The 24,503-nt window shown below is 46.3% G+C and overlaps 1 protein-coding gene across 15 annotated transcripts in view; it reads right to left on the bottom strand.

Moving 5' to 3' along the window:
* The window catches only part of NEDD4L (NEDD4 like E3 ubiquitin protein ligase), a 386,984-nt gene that overhangs the window by 48,609 nt on the left and 313,872 nt on the right, over positions 1-24,503 (bottom strand). For 4 of the 15 annotated variants that reach the window (XM_059881094.1, XM_024984471.2, XM_015460153.3 and 1 more), the window contains 9 exons: positions 24,259-24,435; positions 22,003-22,077; positions 20,362-20,421; positions 15,124-15,255; positions 14,486-14,605; positions 13,249-13,446; positions 7,184-7,261; positions 5,764-5,818; positions 5,621-5,674 (listed from right to left, as the gene is read on the bottom strand). In XM_059881094.1, the coding sequence (XP_059737077.1) occupies positions 5,621-5,674; positions 5,764-5,818; positions 7,184-7,261; positions 13,249-13,446; positions 14,486-14,605; positions 15,124-15,255; positions 20,362-20,421; positions 22,003-22,077; positions 24,259-24,435 (949 nt within the window). The remainder of the gene's footprint in view (positions 1-5,620; positions 5,675-5,763; positions 5,819-7,183; positions 7,262-13,248; positions 13,447-14,485; positions 14,606-15,123; positions 15,256-20,361; positions 20,422-22,002; positions 22,078-24,258; positions 24,436-24,503) is intronic. The other 11 variants (XM_059881098.1, XM_024984473.2, XM_024984485.2 and 8 more) reach the window with 6 other exon arrangements.

Raw genomic sequence — 24,503 nt, 5'->3', positions numbered from 1 at the left:
ATGCTGATGGAAGTAAAAGGCATTTTTGGGTTCCTTACTTTGAAAACAGAAGTTTTCAGAAAGTAAGAGGTGCTACTGTGATGCAGAACAAGAAAAAAGAAAACCAAACAAAGGAGAAATACAGCTGAGTAAAAACTGCCTGGGACCATATGTAGACTGGGCACCATTATCAAAGCAGAAAATAATGAACTGCTACCTACATATGACAACTCCCGCTCTGTCCAGATGGCAACACTGAGCTGTCATCCTTGACACCTGCATCTGGATTTCCCATGAGTAACACCTCAAACCCAACTCTGCCAGAGTCGAAGCCATAATCTTCCAACACCAAAGCGGTTCACAGAACCTTGTCTTCCTTGCTAACAGCATCACGATCCATTCCTGGTGCAAATCCGAACCTGCCACCCCCCTGTCCTCCCCTCAACCTTTCACCACGGTGGTCACCACTGTTCCCACCTCTCGCTGAAAAGGCTTCTCTGTGGAGCACTTGCCTCTCCGTGCACTTCTCTCGAGGTTTCCCTGGTCTAGGCTCACTCACCTCTGTTCAGAACTTCCTTTACAGCTTTGCCAAGAGACTCTTTCTAGAGAACAAATTTGACCATGTCAGTCCCTTCTGGATAGTCCCTCCGGTGCTCCGGTCTGGCTGCGGAAGGGACCCAAGTCCTGACACCTGGCAGGCTCCTGCTGAACTTGACCCTGTGTCAGGCTGGCTCGTTGCACGGTGGCGGCTTGCAAGCCCACTGTGCTTCTCTAATCACGGTGCCACCCACTTTCTCCCTCCTGAAACCTCTCTTTGTTGGGCATGCCCGACTAAACCGCACTCATTATTTTGGATCCACTGGAAAAGTCACCCATTCCACAAGGTCCTTCTCTTGCAGCCTCCCTCCCCACCTGGAGCCCAGCACTTGGACAGAAGAACAGGCTCACTCCCCTAAGGCAGCACTTAAATACCTCCTGGCACTCCCAACCTACTCGAGCTGAGCCCAAGGCGGACAGGGTCCGCGTGCTGCTCATCTCTGCAGCTCCCTCTCCACCGCTGAATGCATTTCCCAGTACGCAGCAGGAGCTTGGGGTTTTTTAAATGACCAAATGAAGTGGATGGTGAAAACAAACTCCTTTTTAAAACAGTCTAAGCTTTCAGAACTACACACGGTTCTGTATGGTTATCATAATCATCAATTTTGCACTTAGGAATTATCAACATAAGAATGTTGGTGGCCAGTTACCCATTTGGTCCTGAAACGTTTGAACCTAAACTTGCTTTTTGTCTTTGAGCCATAGTATTTCAAATCAAGGGGCAAGAATGAAGTAGAAGAATGAGACTTAGTCCATTTAGATACTATTAACGGGTTTGGTACGGCTTCCCTGGTGGTATAGATGGTAAAGAATCTGCCTGCAATGCAGGAGACCTGGGTTCGATCCCTGGGTCCGATCCCTGGGTCAGGAAAATACCCACCCGGGAGAAGGGAATGGCAATCTACTCCAGTATTCTTGCCTGGAGAATCTCATGGACAGAGGAGCCTGGCAGGCTACAGCCTATAGGGTCACAAGAGTCAGACACGACTTACTGACTAAACCACCACCACCACCACCAATGGGTGTGGTACGACTGAAACTAGATCGAGAGCACCCCTGGAATCTTACTCTCTAGCTCTGTGTTGATATACAAGCTGCCGGTGGCCACCTACTCAGCACCTGGACACCTCAGGTCTTTAAGAAGAACCGTACAATTCCTGAGAGACGTAGGGCTCAGTTAAGACCTTCCCTTAACCTTTTACACCAGGCTCGAAACATACAAACTGATCAAGTGAAAGCGTCAGTTCCTCAGCCGTGTCCGACTCTGTGTGACCCCACGGACGGTGTAGCCCGCCAGAGCCCCTCTGTCCATGGAGTTCTCCTGGCAAGAACACTGGAGTGAGTAGCCATTCCCTTCTCCAGAGGATCTTCCTGACCCAGGGACTGAACCCAGATCTCCTGCATTGCAGGCAGATTCTTCACTATCTGAGCAGCCAGGAAGCCCAATCTGATAAATGTCAGCCAAATCAATCAAGGACTCTGAAGACATTAGTATTGAGCATTCATGCTCTTCTGAAATTACATCTTTAAGATTTTTAATCTTAAATATGTCTCACTTCTCAAGAATTTATGAAGCCGAAAATAAAAAACCTAAAGAATTAGCAGACAAGTGCACTGCCGTCTCCTACAGTCAGTGCACAGTCACGAGTCCCAGCAAAGCGGAAGACGGATGACTCTGAGCACCTCACAAGACGCCTGCTCTCACAGCCACGCGGCGCAGCGGGGATGGCCTGGTCTCTGTCCTGCGGGCAGCAGCAGAACAAAGTGAGATGCTAAATTTTGCTGGAACTAAGATTCGGGAAAAGTGTTTAGAAGGAGAAACTGATTTGGAAGGTAAGGTAATTCCAGGTAATTCAATCCATATTGGTTCTTTGTACCTGATCAAGTGTCACAAAAGAAAAATAGGTATGCTGCATTTTTCAGATTAGACTTTATTTTTTCCAGAAAGGCAATGAATGGAGCTCTGTTTAAATGATATGTACCTCTTTATTACTTCCCATTGAATAAACCTTGACAAATTAGGGAGAAATGGCAGAAATGTTACATTACCAGCTAACATGTGCGCGTGCCAAGTCGCTTAAGTTGTGCTGACAATTTGTAACCCCATGGACTGTAGCCCGCCAGGCTCCTTTGTCCACGGAATTCTCCAGGCAAGAATACTGGAGTGGGTTGCCATTTCCTACTCCAGGGGACCTTCTCACCCAGGGACTGAGCCCCGCCTCTTGCATCTCCAGCACTGGCAGGCAGGTTCTTTACCAGTAGTGCTGCAAGTATCATATTGGCACAGCTCAGGCCAGCCAGGCTCCGTCTGTGGTCTATATCCTATCACCTGAGTCCCGGGAGTTAAGAGGAGGCGGCTCCCAAGTGCTGTGTGGTCTGGAGAGGAACCGGGAATGTTGGAGAGGAGCTTGGAGGGACTGATTAAGAATTAGGAACCGCCCAGGCATTTAGCAAGGGACTACCCTCTCCAAACCAGGGGCTTCCCTGGTGGCTCAGCCAGTAAAGCATCTGCCTGCAATGCAGGAAACCCAGGTTCGATTCCTGGGTCGGGAAGATTCCTTGGAGAAGGAAATGGCAACCCACTCCAGTATTCTTGCCTGGAAAATCCCATGGATGGAGGAGTCTGGTGGGCTACAGTCCATGGGGTCGCAAAGAGTCGGACACAACTCAGTGACCTCACCTCATGCTCTCCAGACAGGAGCAGGGGGCAGGCCTTAGGGTGGAGGCACTGTTTGGCTGCTGCCTCTCAAGCCAAGCTCTCTCCATTTTCTAACCACGGGCATCAACTTCCCAACAGCACTGGCACCACCGGCCGAGTCACCACTTGTCAAGCATTTACTTCACCACGCCTCCAGAAAACCAGGCCATGAGTTTTCTTATTTCTAATGTATCCCAGTACAGCACTTTGCAATTGTGCTGTGCTTGTTCCTGGGGCCTCGCAGGACATCAGGACAAGCTCTCTTCAGGTTGACCTGGCATCAGATCACCAGCTGGAACACGGCCGCAATGCTGTGTGAGGTCCTTTCTGAGCAAAAGACCAAGGCTGTGTGATGGGTTAAGCCTTTGTTTTAAAAAAACGGTCATTATTACTAGTATCTCTCTTTGAAAAGTGAAATGGTAATGCATGAAAAAACAGCAAACAAGGCTGTCTTTTGTTTTTAGTGGGAAAAAAGCGTGTGACTATTTTAAGCAAATGATGCTAAGAAACAGCAGAATTATAAATAGAATATTAAGGGGAAAGTGGGAGGACACACACATCCTAAAGCACTTGCGGCAGCAATTTTACGCTCCTCAGAGCTCCGGGAGCGGCAAAAGCCAGCATCACTACTGGCCGAAGACAAAAACGAGTCCTATGTGCCTTCAACTACCTAATGTTAACCAAGGGTAACATGCAGCCCTAAACATATCCAGGACTTGTACTATTCTGATTGAATTCTGAATTGCTGGGCTTCTTGCTTAATTGGATTGATAAAAACCCATCAAACTCTGTGCCCCAAAGTTCTCTCTACGGTGCACAGGTGGCTTAGGAACCCGGGGAGAGGACCTGGGATTTGAGGCAGTGACAGGCTCCACCTGCAGGGGGACCCAGGCCAGACCTCCCGGTCAGCTCAGCAAGGCGCTTAGCTGACCAGTGCAGTGAGGTCAGAAAATGTGAGAAACTTGATGAAAGTGAAAGAGGAGAGTGAAAAAGCTGGCTTAAAACTCAACAGTCAGAAAACTAAGATCATGGCATCCAGTCCAATCACTTCATGGCAAATAGATGGGGAAACAATGACAGACTTTCATTTTTCTTGGGCTCAAAAATCACTGCAGATTCACTGCAATTTCAAGCCTGCAATTAAAAGATGCTTGCTCCTTGGAAGAAAAGCTATGACCAACCTAGACAGCATATTAAAAAGCAGAGACATTACTTTGCCGATAAAGGGCTGTCTAGTCAAGGCTGTGGTTTTTCCAGTAGTCATGTATGGATGTTAGAGTTGGACTATAAAGAAAGCTGAGCATCGAAGAATTGATGCTTTTGAACTGTGGTGTTGGAGAAGACACTTGAGAGTCCCTTGGACTGCAAGGAGATGTAACCAGTCAATCCTAAAGGAAACCAACCCTGAATATTCATCAGAAGGACTAATGCTAAAGCTGAAGCTCCAATACTTTGGCCACCTGATGCAAACAACTGACTCATTGGAAAAGATCCTGATGCTGGGAAAGATTGAAGGCAGGAGAAGGGGACAACAGAGGATGAGATGGTTGGATGGCATCACCGACTTGATGGACATGAGTTTGAGCAAGCTCCGGGAGTTGGTGATGGACAGGGAAGCCTGGCATGCTGCAGTCCCTGGGGTCACAAATAGTCAGACACAACTGAGCGACTGAACTGAAGAAAATGTGAGGCTAGGCAACCTGGTGTAGATGTAATGCTCACATTTACGAACCAAATGAAAACAAAGATCAAAATACTATCAGATCACACGTGTACATGAACTTTAAATCTACTTGAAGACTTCTTTTTAACATACATTTTTCAGAAGGTTTAAGGGATATACTAATATGATCCCATGGAGAAACACTCCAATAGGGGGAGAAAAAAAACCCCACAAAACTAATGCCTAAAAGCAAATCTTTATTAGTTTAACTTTTAGTTGGCACAAGACATCACACGTTTATTCACAGGAGCTGGAGCAAATGTCGGCAGCAAATGTACTACAATTTCAAGAAAAGAACTGCGTATGTATTAGTGTGCTGGGAGCAGGGAAACATGCTGTGAATAGAAAATAAGTCAGAGCGGCATCTTGCCATGAGACCCCTGAAGGCAGAGTTTTAAAAAATGTGACGGCTGCTTCAAGCACTCCTCATTCCATAGATTTCTGACCTGATCATTACTTCTCATCTTATTTTCTATTACCAGAGTATATTTATTAAAAGCGCAAAAGTCAAGGGGTCGTCAATCAGAAAAAAAAAATTTTGCAACTAAAAAAAAAAAAAGTTAATAGGTCACAAGGTCAAACTGGGATGGCTGCTTCAAGCGAAGGTGGGGCATGGACAGTACCGTACGAGGGCACTGAGTCTCTGGCATCGTCCTCGCCACATAACACCTGGCTGCCTAGATGAAGAGTAAGATGATACAGCTTTCACAGCCACATCTGAGTTACCCTCGTCCCCACCTACGTGCCCGTAACAGCGCCTACTTACTGTGGTCAATGTAAAACGTCCGGCCATCCAAGTGGATCCTTTCTTCCCAGCCAGGCTGGTATCAGGGAAGAAAGACAGAGAAGACAAACAATAGCCAGCAGTTCCAAAATCAAAGGCAAAATTTAGAGACCCTACACACCTTCTCCCCAGGGGGTACATTTTGCTATAAAGAATAAACGAAATGGAAACATTTCAAATGAACTGGTGACAACAGCCAGCAACACACTTCAGCGCACGTTCTACAGTCTCAGCTGCACTCGCTGGAGGATGAACAGGGAACAGGGGTTCTTATCTCAAAAGCTTCAAAGGGAAACTCCAGCATACTCTGAGACAGTTGAGCCTGGGGTTGAACAGTTCCTTTAATTAAATGTATATTTACTGAGTACTAAAGGGAGGGGGAAGGTTGATATAAGATGTGAGAGATGGAGGCTATGTCCATGTCATCAGGTGGTTGAACAATCTAATGTAGTAATTCTCTGTTGTGAACTCTCAGGACTCAGGAACCAACAGATCTGGATAATTTTTCCGAGGTCAGTCCGGTGTGCTTTCATTATCTGGACTGTGCCCTCACCTTCTAAACCCTCTCTCCAGTCTCTCCTCTGGGCTCTTTCCATCTAAACCCTGGAGCCCAACATCTGAGGAGTGTGGGACATTTGTATAACCCGATGAATAAAGACTTCACTCCGATCTTTCGAGCTTCAAATTTGGCTGTATATATAATACCATACAGTAGGCAATAGAAAGGTTCTTGGGAAATAATCACCAAAAAAATTCCCAGCACCTTTCCACTTTAAAGTAGTCTTGGAGTGGGCACCACTCCCCACCTTTCAGCCTCCGTAAGGGTTTTTAAAAAATGGGGGGTGGGGGGTGGGTCAAGAAGCAAGCATGGAGAAGGTATCATTCAAAATTTAACTTGGAATGAATAGCTCGTTTCTCACTCAGGCCCCAAAAGAGAACTGATAAAAAATTAGATTTATAAACAGTCATCGACAAGGGAGAAAAACTTAAAATATCCGCAGGACAAATGACTTAGAGAAACCTTCTGCGATTACTTATGCCTTTTTCTCCCAGTTTTTAATATTTTTATTCCTATGACTAAATCAGCAGTATGGATGGAAATCAATGGTTGCTAAGCTACAAAATAAATGTGTGCTGCTTAACTCGTCACCTGCAGAGAAAGCCTCGAACATCCCAGCGGCAAGGTGTACCTTCCACTATCAAGAGGGCAGCCATCCCGACACCTCTCTCAGAAGAGCTATGTGCGCTGTGAACTGTGTAAACTGACTCTATTAAGAACTTACAGACCAAAGGGACTCAAAACACCTGGAGAAGGAGAAGATCACAGGGCTTCCCTATCAGTACTGAGCCCATGACTCAGTAAACACTTTCAGACTGGTCTGCGGGTCTCCAGTGTACTCACAGGAAGAGGGCCAAGGTCATTGGGGTTTAAGGATGCCTTTGACCGCATGTGTACTGGAAATTTCAGGCGTGGATCTTCCTGAAAGAGAAATGCAAAAGGCAGAAGATGTTAGGAGTGACTGACTGAGCAGTACTGGTCCTCCCCTTCGGGAGGTGTGTGCTGCCCAGTAACCAGGTTGCCTGTACTCGGGGATGCACTCCTGCTGCGTGGGGGAGGGGAGGATCCCACCTCAGTGTAGGATCCCACCTCAGTGTAGGAAGCCTGACTCCCCAGCTCTCCTAAACGATTTCACTCTTCCTCCTTGTCCTCGATGAAAGGAGGAGAGTAAGAATGTTTAAGTAAAAGGTTTTCCCAAGATGCGGAGCAGATGAAGAGGGAGAGGGTTCCAGCAGTGATGTTACCATGGAAACCAGAGTGGAGGATGCTGGTGAAGACGAGGCCTAGTCCACAGGGAGGGGCTCCCTATGGACCCTGAGCCCTGGCATGAGCGCAGCTAGCCTGTTAACAACAGCCTCTCCATCAGCACTTGAGTCTGCTGTTGCTCCCTTCCACCCTCTCTTCAGCTAAAGCTGAGAGTTTGAAATCTTGTCTGACAGCCCAGGCATGTCCTGCCCCATGTCCTGCCAGGTAAGCTGGCAACATCTTATCAAGTCACATCCCTATGAAAGAACTTCACTGGGATTCTTGACCAAGTTCTACAAATTAGATCTTAAAAGTTCACAAAATACTTTTCTTAAGGGATACGCTTTATCAGATACCACAGAGAACCACTGAAAGAAAAATACATGCCCTGACATCTTGGGTCATGCTTTGTAATTTACCAAGAGCAGTCAGATGTACGATCCTGCAGCCACCTTGCTAGGAGGTTGGGCACATAATCTCTGCTCCCTTAGACAAGGAAACTGAGTCTCAGAGAATAAGAACTTGCCCAGAGGTTCTGGTTTTGAGTCTAGCAGCTGCCCCTTCACTTATACAGACCCAATTAAAAATGCAGGGCAAGCTAGGGAATCCCTATTTTAAACTCAAAAGATTAGAAAACAAACAAAATGATAATCTTTTAAACTCAAAAGACTAGAAAACAAAACGATAACATTATTAACCAAATAAGCCTAATAGAAAAACAAAAAGTCATCCTAAAATCTTAAAAAAAACCAAAACAACCCTGTATTTCAATAATGTTAAAGCCTTTGTTGCTCTTAAAATTACTAAAAGGTTTTCTGCCTCAGCATGTTCCCAAGTCAGCAAGAAAATGAAATAGTTGGTATAAAACTGGGAAAATAATAAACCTCACTTTTTGCTGGAGATACGAAGTTACATATGCTTATATACCAAGACTGTATTAAACATCTCCTGGGTTATGGAGTGTGACTGCTAATGGGCATGGGGTTTCCTTTGGCGGGATGGAAATGTCCTACAACTGATGATGGTGATGGGTGCACATGTGTGTGATGCTCTAAACATCATTCCGAGGTATATTTTAAACGGGTGAATTGTATGGGATGTGCACGATACCTCGACAAAGCTTTAAAAATTTAAAAATTTAAAAATTTTTAAAAATTTAAAAAATAAAAATTTAAAAATTTTTAAAAATTTAAAAAATTTAAATTTAAAAATTAAAATGTTTCTCCCAAATGAACAGTATAAACCCTTAGTATCACCAGGTAATAACAAAGTGACAGATTTAGGGGGCTGGCAAGAACAACAACAACAAAAATCACACGTACACAAATCAACCTGTGCTTTCTGTCAGCCATAAGCAAACTGTTAATAGAAGCAATAGATCATATTAGCAGTTTTTGATGGAAATTGATCTTGAACCTTTTAAACGGATAATTAGAGGCCTAAAAAAAACTCTAGTATTCTATAGCATACTGGAACACCTACAGTTTAAGTAGATATACAAGCAGCTTTGGGATTTAGAAGGTCCAAAAAGCTGATCATCTGGTAAACATCTGTGACTGTTTTGTCATGCAAAGAGGAAAACCTTAGAATGGTGAATTCCACCAAACAGCTCACAAGGCTAACTGTGAGCTGGCCCAAGTAATGTCCCCACCATGGGGAACCCCGGGCCCCCCACAGCCCTGGATGATGCTGGATTCAGAGAAAGTCTGAGGCTGGGATCACAAGGCTGGGGCTTCTGGATGCTCCATGCTTGGAATTACACATGCAGGCTACTGTGAAAGACACCCAGCTCTTCTGGTAAAGAGCTGCTGATTGAAAGAAGATAAATAGACAAACAAAAAAACAACTGCAATTAAACAAAAGTGACCAACTGGGGATGGGGGAGAAGCATGAAGAATAAAATAAACTGCGTTTCCCAGGTCTGCTACAATGGCCTGGCACGGAACCTGGAACTCAGAGAATGTGAGGGCTGGAGGCACCTGTGTGGGGGGGGCGGGTCACGTGATTCTATTATACTAACAAAAATCAAAACACTGGTAGCAGCTGCCATCCATCAGGCTCTGCGGGCTCAGCCTAGGGGGCCCTGCGGAGTCGCCCTCCCACGGACTCCCCTGACCGACAGAGGGCGCAGCTGGCAGGGCAGGAAAACAGCCAGGCCCCGTGTGAGCCGGGACAACCGGAGGGACAAGTCAGCCGGAATCCTAGCGAGGTCCCGGACAAGGTGAATACGAAAGAGTGAAACCCACGACAAGAACTGGGCTGTTCTCCGTTGCCTCGGCACAGGAGGAGCCCGCCTTCACAGTCACATCAGTATTTCACAACTGCTTCCCTCAGATACAGTTGAAAGGCCCTTTAAACAGAAGGCAAAAATCAACATTAAAAAAAAAAAAGAAAAAAAAGGTTTTGGGGAGTTCCCTAGCAGTCCAGTGGTTAAGGCTTCGCCTTCCAAGGGAAGGGGCACGGGTTCGATCCCTGGTTGGGGAACTAGGATCCCACATGTCTCCCCTACCAGCAATTTCTTAGTGGACTTATTAAAAACAGATACAGTAAGGGCATGCTGACTGGTTGAAAAGACAGTGGTGCTTTTTCCAGCCTGGAAGGGAGCAACCACCAGGCCTGGACTACAGTGACTTTTATTGGTTTAGACCTGGGTAGAAAAGAAAACAAGCCTAAAACTTAATTAAGGTATAACCTTTCTCGTTACGGAAATAAGCCGATGCTTTGTCCTGTAAAAGACATAAATGTGTTCTCACACACATGCTTTGAGCTGCTTCTTCAGCAGAAGAAACAGACACACTGAAGCCCCGTGTAATCTCTTCTCACCTCCCTAGGGGTCTCCCCGAGATCCACAGCCCCCCCATCCCGGTGGGGACTAAGAGATGCGCATTTGACGTATCTGACTTGATTGCCGACAGCAGGCTGGCACCCTGCCTCCGTGATTCGTGAGTGCAAGAGGCCCTGTTTTATTAATAGACTCAAAGAGTGTGTGTGTGTGTGTGAGTGTGTGTGTGTGTGTGTCCGACTCTGCGACCCTGTGGACTGTAGCCCACCAGGCTCCTCAGTCCATGGGATTCTCCAGGCAAGAATACTGGGGCCAGTTGCCATTTCCTTCTCCAGGGGATCTTCCCGACCTAGCGATCGAACCCGCATCTCCTGCACTGGCAGGTGGGTTCTTAACCACTAGTACCAGCCTGGGGAAGCAAAGGGAAGGTTCCTCTATCAATGTATACAAAGGAGAAGCTTCTGGTTCGTGCACGGGGTGCAGAGGGAAGACGTCCGTTTTCATCCCTCTCAACCTGTCTGACCAGTTTTTCTTTCTTTTATGATAATGCTCAAATCTAAGAATAGCTGTTCTCTCTTTAAAAAAAAAAAACAAACAAAAACAAAGCAGCCCCCAAAGTAACTCAACACAGGTTTTAAGCCGAAAATTATCTTCCCGTTTCTGCCCATCCCTCCACCTTTTGTCAGAATAAACACATATTCAGAGCGTGTGCTCCACAGTCAGCGCTGCGGATGGGCCTTTGTTTAGCAGGGATATCGCAGCCGTGTCAGGACATCCGCGCTGAGTGAGGAAGGGTGGTGACGGCTGATGGAACTCTCTGTTGCTACCTTCAGGATTTTCATGACAGCAGCCGTGACAAAACGTTGTTTTAACAAATTGAAATTTGAAAATCAGTGAGTCACGAGTATCTGGTCGAAAGGGGCAATGGGAAATTCACACTGGGTTTCATTCAGCAACAATGCAGGCAATAAATAAAGAGGGTGCTATTTAAAAGCAAACCTGCTGAGCTGCGATTACACCGCAGTCGTGGCGTGAAAGGCTGTGAAAAGGTTAGGGGATTTGATTACTAAGCTAGTTCAAATTACTAAAATCATAGCTTGTGTTGGCAAGCCACAGTGGCTCCATATACTAATCCATCTACTTTTACAATATTCACCCCCTATTTCTGGAGCTCCCATTTCTGGCTGAGGAACTGAAATCCCAGCAATGCTGTAGCAAGTAGAAATGGGTTCAGTAGCAGGACTGCTTACAGGTTCTATGTCCCTGGGGCGGGGCGGGGGGAAAGACTTTAAAACCAATCTCTATCACTCTATTTTCCAAGGAGTTTCCTATCTATTACTCTCCTGTTGCCACAAACCCGTAATCTTATCTTCAGATGAAACTGCTATTTATTATACGTCTGAGAAGTAGTGATGAGTTTACCAAACGAATGCTACCAGATCTGAATTTTAAATTCTCTCTGCAGGTTATTCCTTTACTTCAAAATTGGAGTGGTTCTCACCAAGGGGTGTTGGGAAATGCCTGGGGGCTTCCGAGGTTTTCAGTATGATGGGTGGGGAAGGGGGCAGTGGCTATTAGGATTCCGCAGCAGGGGCCAAGGATGTTAAATGTCCTGCAGTAACAAGCACAGTCCTGCCCCGAGTGCTAAGAATGTCCTCGTGAAGACACACTGTACCATGATCCGTGAGATCTGAGAGAACCGAATCCAATTCTCAAGGGACTGAATTACCATCGTGCCATGGGCAGAGTGTAAACGACAGTCCAGGCCACTTGGGCCCAGGTCTCTTCCTTCACATGATACTGCTGTTTAGCAACTGGGTGTATTTGGTGTCTTCTCTAGAAGTGGGAATTTAAAGCATGTGTTGACTCTTGGTCCAAGACCAAGGAGCCAGGGCCAGTGACAACCACCAAAACTCAACCGGATTTCACGTAATCACCAGTTCTAAACAGCAGTGCAGTACATACAAAGAGCAAGCCCAACTCCATTCCTGGATAGTCAGCTGGGGATATAAGGGCAGGAAGGAAAACAAACCTTCGGGAGCATCAGAAACAGTCAGAAACCTGAGGACCCACTTCAGATTAGCTACTGGCCTAGAGATGAAACAGCAGAAAAACAGCACTGACTTTAAAAAGAACTCTATGCTACCTTCAATGAGCCACCACTGACTGCCCTGAAGAAAGAAGAGCGAACAGAGGAATGTAAAGATACGCATACGTCCTTTTCATTAATCTCATTTTTCTCAAAGTTAATACAACACATATACTCTCCCTCGTGCATGATTCAGGGGTACAAGGACGAGCACTGTTATTAAGGAAAAAACTGCGACAAGATGATCACAAAAAAGAGATATCAAATTTACAAAGTCTCCTAACCCATGATTAAGAGAGTGTAATGTAGCAATGGAGTGTGAAATACTTATCTGATGCAAACTGTGAACGCTAAAAGGACACATCAAATAAAAATAAAGATGGGGAATGGCAACACAGATGCAAAAAAAAGGTGACGCAGAAAAATTCTTTGTAAAAAGACTGGAATTCCTAATAAAGTTACAGCATCCTAAGACAAGAAGCAGCAACATCAAAATTCCAGCAATATGGAGCACTACCTTTTTTTCCAAACTATGGTAAACTGTCAACACTGGAGCTTCCCATGAGTCCTCTGAGGAAAAGGCATCAATACCCAGGGTGGCCCTGAGTCCGTGCCCGTAAATCACCCACTCCCACCAGCCCCTACATGCGGAGTTGAGGTGAAGGCTCAGGAGACCCTCAGGGGATATGCTATAGTGCTAGGAAATTTCTCAGCAAGCACCATGGGCACTGAGTCAGGGACGGATGCCAGACCTCTGGGCGAAAGTGGAGCTAGACAAAGCAGCGGCCTTACCCACGTCGTGGTCTTTGTGTTGTGGTCAATGAAGAAGGGCCGGCCGTTGGGCGCTATCCTCATCTCCCAGCCGGGCGGCAGGAAGCTCTGTGTGACTTTGTGTTGTGGTTTGGGGGAGTTGTAAGGTGATGGCTGTGGGGACTGTGGGTTGGAAAGGGTATCTTTCACAGCCCGACGTACGGGTGAGTCCTTGGCGCCCTAAGGAATAATAATGAGTGTTAGAACTCTCGTCACGTGCTGGTTCAGAGGGGTCAACACGTCCCCGGGGGTCAGGGAACGCTCCTCTCTCTGAAATGGGACCAGGGGGAAACGCCTAAAAAAAACCTGCTTCTGTCATCTGCTTACTTTAAAAAACAATCTAACTGTGATGTTTCCCTATTGGTTCAATACACAACAATATTAAGTGAGTATAACCACCCTCCTTTGATAGCTGCTCGGTACATAACCCCAGATACTTTTCGGTAGAACCATTATGGATGGGGATTTTACAAAGGTGGAGAAAAACGTGGCCCTGCTCTTAATGAGCTCACAGTCTAATGGAGACGGACTGGCAATTTCTGGAGCAGAAAAAGAAAAAGCTCTATCGATGGAGACCAGCACCTGGGAGGGCACAGTTGTTAACCAGGACACCCACATCGCAGCCTGGAGGAGGCATCTCCCCTTGCCACTCATCAACCTCCTAAACCCGGGCGCAGGGAGCCCGCAGCCATCTTGAAGATGCCCGTCACGTTTACAGCGTCAAAGGTTTGGTCTCCCGCCTGTGTGATATTAAGGGATGTTGCTAAGACCACACAAACGGGAGGGCGCAAAGCGGATGCCCAGCGGTGACTCAGAGATGCAGACACGCGTCAGAAACACGAGGCCCACACGATGGAAGACCCTACAGTAGGGAGGAAGGAAGAATGATCGAAGCGACAGCTGTGTGTAAAAACTCAGCGGAAGCACTGGGATTGGAAAGAGCTGCTGTGCGCGTCTCATGAGGTAACAGGCAGTGAGGAGCGGAACACAAGAATGGAGAGTTCGGAAGAGAGGAGCCCACGTCCAGCAGGGGCTCGCCGTGGCCGCGGCCCCGTGACAGTGAGAGTCCAGGGATGGGAAGCATGGAGTGAGGCCGCAGCACGAGGACACCCCTCACCACGAACACAGCGACGGCCAGAGAGGGGGGCGGCCGCCCCGCGCCCCCGGCGGAGAGAAGAGGGGGTGAGGAGGGGTCAGGGGAGCCGAGTAGCCGTCTCACCTCCAGCGGGGCGGATAAAGTTACTGTTGGCGAGCTGAGGCTACGAGGCCGGCGGATCTGAGGCTCGATTAGGTGGTTGTTACTGTTTGTGGCGGATCCGGACGCGCCGTCTTCTGCGAGCTACGTTGGAGGCAAACACAAGTTAGCAGCGTGCGAGGCGCTCCCTGCGCGGGTGTGGACCCAGTGACAGCGCGGCCAGCGGTCACGAGAGGGCGCCTGTGGGAAGCGTGGAGGAGCCGACCACACGGAACAACGGGGCGGGGCGAGGGATGGGGAAACACTCCAGGGAAGTAAGTGAATCACGAGCCGGCAGAAAAACCAGCCTCAGAGAAACGGGGGGCTGGAGGGGCGCTACCCGCTGGGATCAACAGGCTCTTCCCTTGAAAATCTCTTTCGGGTCATATATATATATATATATATATTTTTTTTTTTATAAAATGGACCCTCTAGGGAGAGACTGAGTCAGGGACTGAATTCTTTCTTAGGCCAATACTATGTTTAAAGTAATGCATTTGCAAGAAAAGATCTTCTTTTGACATGGGTTCCGCAGAACGGTACCTAAAACTCGGGAACGCAGGGGTCGTGGACGTCTTGGCTTCTGAGCGCCTGTGACGGAAGCTGCAGGGCAAACCGCATACCTGCATGATAGGCCGAGTCCAAGTTGTGGTTCGATTGTTATGATTGACATAGTATGTGCGTCCCTTAGCATCTTTCCTCTCTTCCCAGCCCGAGGGCAGGCCCGGCGTGGTGTGTACATAGGCCACTGATGGCTGTTTGTGTAAGAAATCATCATTACTGAGTGTCCTGCATTTGCTTTTATCAGCTTCATAAAGTCATACATACCCCGAGGATTAGCTCTGCTAGACACAGTGAGTTAATTCTAGTGGTACCGGAAACACGAGTGTCCGGAAAACAGCAACAGGTTTCCAACAGCTTTAAACCCAGTGTGAAATGAACCCCCACTCAAGCTACAGGGTCAAAACCTCACAGGACCCAATTCCAGGCCACGCAGCCTCCAACATAGAGGGCTGCTGCCAATGTGATCATATGGAAGGAGAAGACGATGCCAGTTTGGTTTGGCTACCAAATTTTACTTCAAGCCACGTAGAGCTTAAAAGATGTTTCAAACTGTCAAACGTTATCGTCTCTGAGAGGGATGCTCTGAGTATCTCTTCCTCAATCTAGCTGCCACAGGGATGTTCTCCTAGCTTATCCCTAAATTCTTCAACACCTTAGGGCCATTATACTATGTAACTTTCAGGGTCAGGGAGTGGGTGAGACATAGAGTCTGTTTTCTATGAGACCCCCTTTTATACTAGTGACCGACCAGAACATCTCAGCTGCCCCAACCCAGGAGGAGGCAGGCCAGAACTCCCAAGGAACCTGACGGTGAGGCTGTATTCTTCCCCATCTTCCCATGTGGGATTTGTTTCTTTAGAGGGTGAATGGAAGGCAGGCAGCTTCCGGGCTGAGAGAGAACGTCCGGCACTGAGGGACTAGATTTGGACACGCCAAAGGAGTCGCTAAAGGAGTCCTGTGAGCTTCTGGCTTGTAAGAAGCAGTCTGAAAATGCAGGCGGGATGGAGAAATACTGGGAAAGCAGGATGTCTCCATGACTCATGGAGGCCAAGAGAAGGATGTTTGAGGTCGGTGCTGCCCAGTAAGTCCTGCAGGTATGGACGCTGCATACAAGATCTGCAACTGGGGTAGGGGTGCTGCTCAGGAACAAGAAGCCTTGGCAGACATGGCTCTTGACAGAGTGTAAAAGAAACAAGAGGCCTAAATTCAGGAGTAATCTCTTACGTGTGGTTACAAAAGAGAGCCACTTCCTTTAGGGCCCATCTTCCCTAATTAGGATCTTCTGAACCTCCAGATGTTTCACCAGGTATATTTTGTTTGTTTGTTTGTTTAAAATATACTTTTTTTAATTGAAGGATAATTGCTTTGCAGAAATCCGTTGGCTTCTGCCAAACATCAACATGAATCAGCCACGGGCATACATATGGTGTATTTTCTTGATGAGGTTGATGATGTTAACCTCTCAGCCCGGCTTCTCCCTGTGTCCATCCCATCTTTCGTGTTCACTACCAACAGTGCCTCCTGGCAAAGAGGGTCCCCCAGTCCACTGCGAGACCTCGAACTGAAAAGCATGATCAGGGAGGCTGCTGTGGAATCTGGGGACTGCAGGCAAAGAGGCTTAATACTCCACCTCATGAATTCAACAGAACATTCCAAAAAAAACAAAAAACATCAAAAACTGAGACCATGAAGCGGCTGCCTTAATACTTATTTCTAAAACACATTAACCCAGCAGGGCAAGTGTATCTGCACGACAACTTTGTGCTAAAACCTCAGCAACTATTTCTTGACGTTATTCCAGATCAAGTCCCCAAGGCCCATAATGGTAATTTCAAGACTCTGACAACGCAGCATCCTGAACTAGGTGCAGGGATACTACAAAAGTGGAAGGAACACCAGCACCAGGCTTGACCCTTCTGTATTAAAGGCAGATGAACCTGTCTATGGCTGAAAGCTCTTTTCGCCCTCCTCCTCTCACTTGGCACCAACATAAAAGAGCTGCTTCCAGGCTACTTTTTATCTGGGCGGTATGGCAAGGGACTCTGCTGACTCGGGTGGAACCCGAGTTGCAACCTAAAAGTTAGTGGCCAATTAGTATTTTTGGCCAAATACACGTTATCAAGCGCTGACCTGTTGTTTACACGAGGACCAAGTGTGTTTTGGTTGAATGGAATACCAAGTGGAATTTGCTGCTTTCTTCCTCCTCGAGTTATTTTTTGGGGAGAGGCAATTAGATAAGCCTTTGGAAAACTCCATTCTGGAAACCTTAAGGATAGTTTTATAGTTATGGTATCCCTGGAAAGGACGTTTATGGGGAGGCTAATAAACAAAAATAACTGGGATGTGTCATGGATAATCTCTCAGGACTGAGGTCTAAGGCTGGGAGACTTCCAGCAGAGTCGTCCAGCAACCAGGTTACCTTCATAGAGCCACAGTTAACAGAACTAATCAGTTTATGGAAAAGTAGGAGTGTCGTAGAGAACATGGCATTTGAGTCACAGGCGCATTCTACCTTCTACGGAGAAGTGACTTGGCAACCTATAATCTAGTTCCACTGATGCAAGACGGTGTCATTAAAATGGCTCTTTATAGGTTTCTTTCCAAATGGCCCTGAAGAACAACCTGTGCAGACGACTCCATTTGTGACTCAAAACAACGCCTCCTGCAGCTGGGGAGAAGCGGGGCTCAGCTTCCATGGAGAGACCATGGCAGTGGCCCAGCCTGCAGCCAATGTCAGAGTTTTCTGCGGTGTGTGTGCACACGTGTGTGTACGTTGTGTGTGTGCATGCTGTGGTATGTGGGGGTATGTGCACGTGTGCGTGCATTTGTGTGTGTGCGCGTGTGCAGGCGTCTGTACTGCTCCTGCACACGTGCATCCCGTGCCACCTCAAGAAACAATAATGGGGAGACAACTGAAACGCAGCTGAACCAAGAATTTCACAGCACTCTGTCTGCATCTACCATTGTCTTTCACAATGTCAAGGAGCCATCTGACCACAGCTTCTGGGTGGCTCCATTGAGTTCATTAAAATGAAGCGCTCAATAATGCTGAAGCTGTAAAAGTTTCAAAACGCTTTTAAAGATGATAAACAGCTTGGTGCTATCACGTATCCTCAAGATTTGCTCAAACCCTGCCACACTTTAACCTCAGTGGAATATTAAGGGGATATACAGCAACCACCCCCAAACTGTGCTATCCCTTTTCATTTGCTCTCACAGAGTGGACACTGGCTCAGCCAGCTGGACAGTGACACCACCGTGTATTCACTTGTCACATGTCAGAGCTGTGGGTCCGCAGGTGAGAATTGGGGCGTGCTGACTGTTAACAGAGACGTGAAAACCCTGCATGGAGAGAGAGCAACGCCGGGACGGGTAAGGCCACGGGACGAGCAGCTGCCGAGGGGCGGCGGCCGAGGGCTCATCTTTGCGGGAAACACAGTACTCTGGTGCGTTCACATCCCAGCATCACAATGTAACCAGTATTACGTAATAACCAGTATGTCCCAGGGAAATGACCCAAGTGAGTATCAAGTCGATTAAGTAATATGTATACGAGCTCTCCATTTCCCCCCCCTGTGTGTGCGTGCACCCACAGGTAGGTACATCTGTGAGAGCACAGAGGATGGAGGGGTGGGGAGTCCCAGGGTCGCTCCAGGCTGACACGGCACACTTGGGTGTTGGGGTGGACAGGGAGGAGGTATAAAAGAGGGGAAAATCCATGGAGGAGATGGAATTGGAAAAGCAAAGGCTATTGGTAACAAGGGCTGGTGAGGGTGGGAAAAAAAACAACCCAGACATGACTATTTCTCATGTAGTCACAAAGGAGGTTGGCTTACTTGACCCAAAAGATCACCAGGTATGCAGAAAGCCTGAGTAGATAAAACACTTATCTACCCGCTCTTTAAAGATAAGAAACAAAGACCAAACTGCTATTTTTAGCTCACTGCTGGGGGGAGGGGAGGGCACAGGCAAGAAGCGTCGCGGTGGGGCCATGAGGACCCCACTGGATGGGTGACCCTGCCCTGCCAGGTGCCTGGCCTGGGATGATCCGAGCTCAGTCCATCCTGTCACTGGACACCATCAGCTATCAGGACACTCACAGCAGGTCCCGAGGCCAATGAAGCGCATGACGGGGTAGATGCTCACTGGCCCCGCTTCCTGTTAAAACCACTTCATGAAGTGATCTCATCCACCTCGCAGCTCTACCCCCATGGAAATGACTAGTGCACAATAGGAAGCTCTCTAGGTCATCTGGAATTTCTTCAATTCTCCTGGAGGGTGAGCCTGGCCCACCCAACAGGCGCTCTTCACATCAATCACTGTGGCTGGATACCTTAAACTGGCCGGATTTTTGCTGACTGCCACTTCGATTTTCCAGGGTACCATGCTGAGCTGTCAACTCTAACAATGTAACTAGATTGTTCCTTTAAATCAACACCCTGCAGAAAACCAGCAATCGTGTATGTATGTAAAGGTGTTCTCGAGTAATAAGCAGCTATAACAAACATACAAAGCTGAAACAACAAGGAAAATTCTTCAAACAGCCACAGCAGCACCAACCTTAAACTATAAGCTAGCCTGTGTTTAGGGATCAAGGAGAAAACTGGCGAGGCACACAGTCATGAGCTACCCACAAACATGAATAGCAGGAATTATTTAAAATGAAGAGTACACTTGGCTTAAAAACACTTGGCTTAAAAGCACCGTTTTTTCCTAGATCCTTTCAATTTCTTAATTATACTTTCTCTCTCCTCCTGAATTATATTCATATATTCTCCTCCTGAATATCCATTGTTCATACCTTTGAACCTGTGAGTTGGGGGCCCTGGCAACAGAGAAAGGTCACTGGTTCCTGCTCGTGATACAGAACATCTGAGTCAGCCTTTGAAATGCAGCACTGGGAATGCATCACTGAAAATTCACATGTACAAATGTGTGCAATCTCTGGGGCTTCCTTGATTTTCTTCCAACCAAAATATTTTACCCATGTCTTCTAAACACATGGGGGAAACTTATCAGGAGTACAAACACTAAAAGGCAAAAACAGACTCTAAAAGGTTCAGATGAAAACTTAAAGCTTGACAGCTCTTAGAACTACATGGGACTAATTCGTTTTACCCAGTACCTTCAAGGAATGTGAAAGTGAGGTTTTATTAAAATAAGAAATGTGCAGCTCCGTGGCACATCAGAAGCTGCTCTTATCAAAACAAAGAGAAAAAACTGTATGTTTACCATTACCCAAATATTAAAACCGACCCACAGTTTTGCCAAGAATGTCTGAACGAGGTTGTCATTACCGTTGGCGCCTCACCACCAGTGACAGTTGATGAACGTGCTCTCCCAGCTGGGGCACTGGGCTGTTAAATGATAATTTACATCAGTGAAATGCATTCTGGGAGGCCGCCCACTGCTTACTGAATCAGCGATCAGAGCTGGTGCAGCTAGCAAGGCAGGTGACATGAATCAGAACCTCTGCAATCCACCCGGGACAAGCAGAGTGGAGCGACCACTGATGACCAGAAGGAAGCGAGGAACAGGGTCACCCGCCCACCCAGAGAAGGCTCAGGCTGCAGCCCTGATCTGGGTAAACGATGAACTGACAACCTCAACAATGTGAGATATCTTATGAAAAAATAAAGAAAGCACCACAATCGTGCCCCCACTGTTAAACAATTAGCAGATTCTTAAATCTGCTAATTTAAAGAATCTGCCAAACTCAAAATTCAAGAGGCCGCTGGTGATCAGTGAGTTCACAGTTTCATAGAGCACAAAGAAAAAGGGAAGAATCAATGGCTCTTTTGGCCAATACAACTGACAGTGATTTTTTAAAAGGAAAGAAAGCGCCATTAATTCATCAAGGACAATCACAGAATCATCTGAAGAGAATCCCACTGGCCCACCACAGCGATTGTTCCGTTTTGGGGGGAGGCCTGCACTGCATCCCAGAAAGGATACTCTTGTCAAGCTTCTGACCTACCAGCCCTTTCCATGTAGGCCACAACTGAATCTAATCTGTTCATCAGTTGACTAATGTATTTATTAATTCATTCTGTAAACATAAAAGACTTAAAATCTAGGCAAAACACATCCTGTGAAGTTGAGCAGAAATGTATACAACAGGGAAGATGCCATGATTGCAAAAACTGTTAAGTGCAATCTTTCTTTCCCTTCAATTTCAGATGCAGTAAGTATTAGTGCTGATGATGATCAAGGATTTGCCATAATAATAAAAACTGGTCAAGGTCAAACATTAAGTTGAGCATGCTAAAAGCACATAACATTTTCTCCTTCAAAACAAGAAACAAATTTACATAAAATTCATTTTTAACGTGTATACTAATACCTCCCCAGGCAGTTCTGGTCTGCCTCCCAATCAGAACATTCATTTTAAGTCCTATATAATTATTAACACCCTTTACATGTCCATATTTGCTGCTAGCTATGAAAACTAGTGGGAAAGTGGAAACAAATTATAGCCAGGTCTTGAGTCAAGGGAGCTGTCTTTAAAGAGAAGCTACAGAAGCTCAGTGGGTTAAGAGTTAAGCCTGTTAGTAATGGAAAGGGCTCCTTTCTGCCCACCCAGAAGAGTTTTTCCTATGTTCTGGAGATACAGGTCACTTGAATACAGCTTTGGGGACCAAATTAAGTTTTTAAAAAAGGAACTGCTAATGTTTAGATCAAGTAGGCATATCAGAATTGGCATTCACTTGGATGGAAAAGCAAAGCAACGGAGTTTTTAGCATTTCAGAGACTTTGGTGGCAGTGGCAACTCTCTATATTGGAAATCCACTCTCCCTGGGCAATCTGCTAGGACATTTTAATGTCTCATGTGTATGGTAAGTAGATTTTGCACAGGAAAAACTCTTCCTTGGTAGCTCAGATGATTTTAAATAAAAGCCGAGAGAGCCAACTGGTGGCTGGAAATGAGTGTGGGTTACCGGCGGGAGGTGAGCCTGCTCCGCGACTGCGTCGGTGACACTGCAGGACCTCAGCCTGGAGGACGGCTCTCTCTGCTGCAGGAGGAAAGCACACAGAGCATCAGGAACACACATGCTGAGAAACCAGTTTCCCTGGTTTAAAAAACTGACCGCTCAAGCCTACTGACTGCTCTTTAATATTAGAAGGTAATTCGATGAAACACCATAGTTTTGGAGTAATGAACATAATCCTTTAAGTCATCAAGTATCTTTCATTGTCATTCTCAAGTGTCTCGAGTGATAACAGCCAAAAATAAGAGGCCAAAACATGAAAGGGGATGCCACAGGTAATGCTGCTCCATTGATGGAAAAAGAAGCTTTGAGAAGCAACCTCTGGGTAAATTCCAGTGGAACAGGAATAAAGGAAACGATACTAACCTAATAGTTATTAAACATTCATTGACTGTTCTTATCACTGACAAAGAAGCAGTTGGATTCTATTTCTAGGGGAACTCACATATAATCTTAGCCTTCTTCTGAAGGGCTAGGTATTAATACTTTCAGCTTCTGAATGGAGATGAAGTTGTTCAGAACAGGAATGAAGGAAAATAGGTGAGGTTAAGCTAAAAAACAATCTAGAGATAATGTATAATATGTTCCTCTCGCTTGTTTGCATAGGTCTATATGGCTTTACAAAAAACAGACTCACAGATCAGCAGCAGGTCACACCTGCAAGTCAGGGGTCAAATGAGCAAGAGGTCTGCACAGGGGACAAGTCTGCAGCATCTCCTCACTTCTAGTATTTCCCAGTGAGGAAAATGGGGTGAGGTACAGACAGACTCTGTGGTGCTGCATGGCAGGCTTTTCAAGTCTCTCCACATGGTGAGCATGAAGGATTCATGCTTTAGTAAAAGTTCATGCTATTGTCCTTGAATACAGACTGATTCTGGCAAGCAAAACTGGAGAAGAATCTCCTCTTTCCTAAATACTTAATAGTTGAACTGGACTCAACACAAAATAATTCTGTCACTTATACTTCCATCTTAAAGATATTTTATGAACTTAGAATGAAGGAGTTCCCTATTACAAGTCACTGAAATGATGGTTTTCACTTGGTAGACTAAAGGGATACCATTGTTACGGTTCTGGCAGCACTTACTCCCTTTTACAAGGTTTTAAATACATGACTTCCATGCTTATGCTGTTTCCACAGCAACGGTTTTATCAGTTCAAATACCCCATGTATGCAAACTCTTTGTTTCCCCCTGTCCCTCTAGTACTACATTTACATCTCAGAGTTATTTCTCTTTCTGAAAGATACTCATAGAATTTTAATACAAAAGCACATTAACTGAGTAGTCACTGTAACTCCTGATGGGGCCAAAGGTATCTTTTAAAATAAAAACACACAGCTGAAGGAGTGACAGTCTTGTGAGTACCTACTAACTTTTACATTTTATGCAGCCCTCCTGTTCGTTTACATGTGATTCGGCTGTAATGATGATTATTTTTCTAGGACGCCATTTTCAGCTGAGGGACTACCATCATTTACTGCAGTGCATCTGCTGGTTCAGTTTCTCGAGAAATACTGAGACTGCGTTGCTTCTCAATTTTATGTACAAGCAAGAATTTTCTATGGGCTTTTCCTGCAGTTTTGTGTTGTCAAACACAGGTCTTCATGGCTGATTCTGCTGACTCTCAATGGGGCTTAACCCCACCTCAAGTGTCTAGAATGAATCTGCTTGACAGCTGAGAACTCAAGTTCAAATGCTACGCTAGTGGCCGTGTCACAATTTCACAGCCTTTCTCTGGGACTTACAAGATGTCTTCTGTCTCCTATCCTAACCTGTCTTGGATGGATCACTTAACCATCATGCCTTCACCTGTGAAATGAGAATGATAAAGCACGCAGAGTATGATGTATGAGATCAACGTGGAGGCCCAATGGCTCTCAGGTCCCACTGCGAAATACCAACTTGTGATGAAGGTACTGTTTCAGGAATCTTTTGCTGGGAAAAGAAATTCTATGAGATTAATGTTTAATAATACAGAAGTCATAGACGAGTTATCTATGAATCAAGAAAGCGCTTCACCTGCTTGGGCTATGTTTGGTATAGTTTTGCTTCTCCCATGGAAGAAGGAACTTGGAAAATGTCAGAATTATTTGGGGGCTAGGAGACCTTGGTCGTTATTTACAAACAAGATTCTCTGAAAAGTGACAACAACAAAAAAAATGATAAATATTCACTCAACTTCTCAAACAAGACCATGACTTACAATCAAAGACCCAAACTGCTCGCCGTTGGAGTCGGGAGTGACCTGCAGCCTTCTGCTCAGCTCCTCGGACAGCTCCTGGGGGCTCGTCCGGGACACGGGCGAGGCCGGTGGCGGGGGCAGCGCCAGGCTGAGCGAGTCTCCGCTCATGTTCACTTCCTCTGAAATGGTCTCCCAAGGCTGCCGGGGAAGAGACGCTGTGGTGAGTGCTGGAACGAGGGACCCTCTTGTCCCCGCCATGGTAATAG

This window comes from Bos taurus, chromosome 24 (assembly GCF_002263795.3).
Source record: "Bos taurus isolate L1 Dominette 01449 registration number 42190680 breed Hereford chromosome 24, ARS-UCD2.0, whole genome shotgun sequence".
Lineage (NCBI taxonomy): Eukaryota > Metazoa > Chordata > Mammalia > Artiodactyla > Bovidae > Bos > Bos taurus.
Note: the sequence above shows the minus strand (reverse complement) of the source record. Positions and strands in the feature narration are given on the sequence as shown.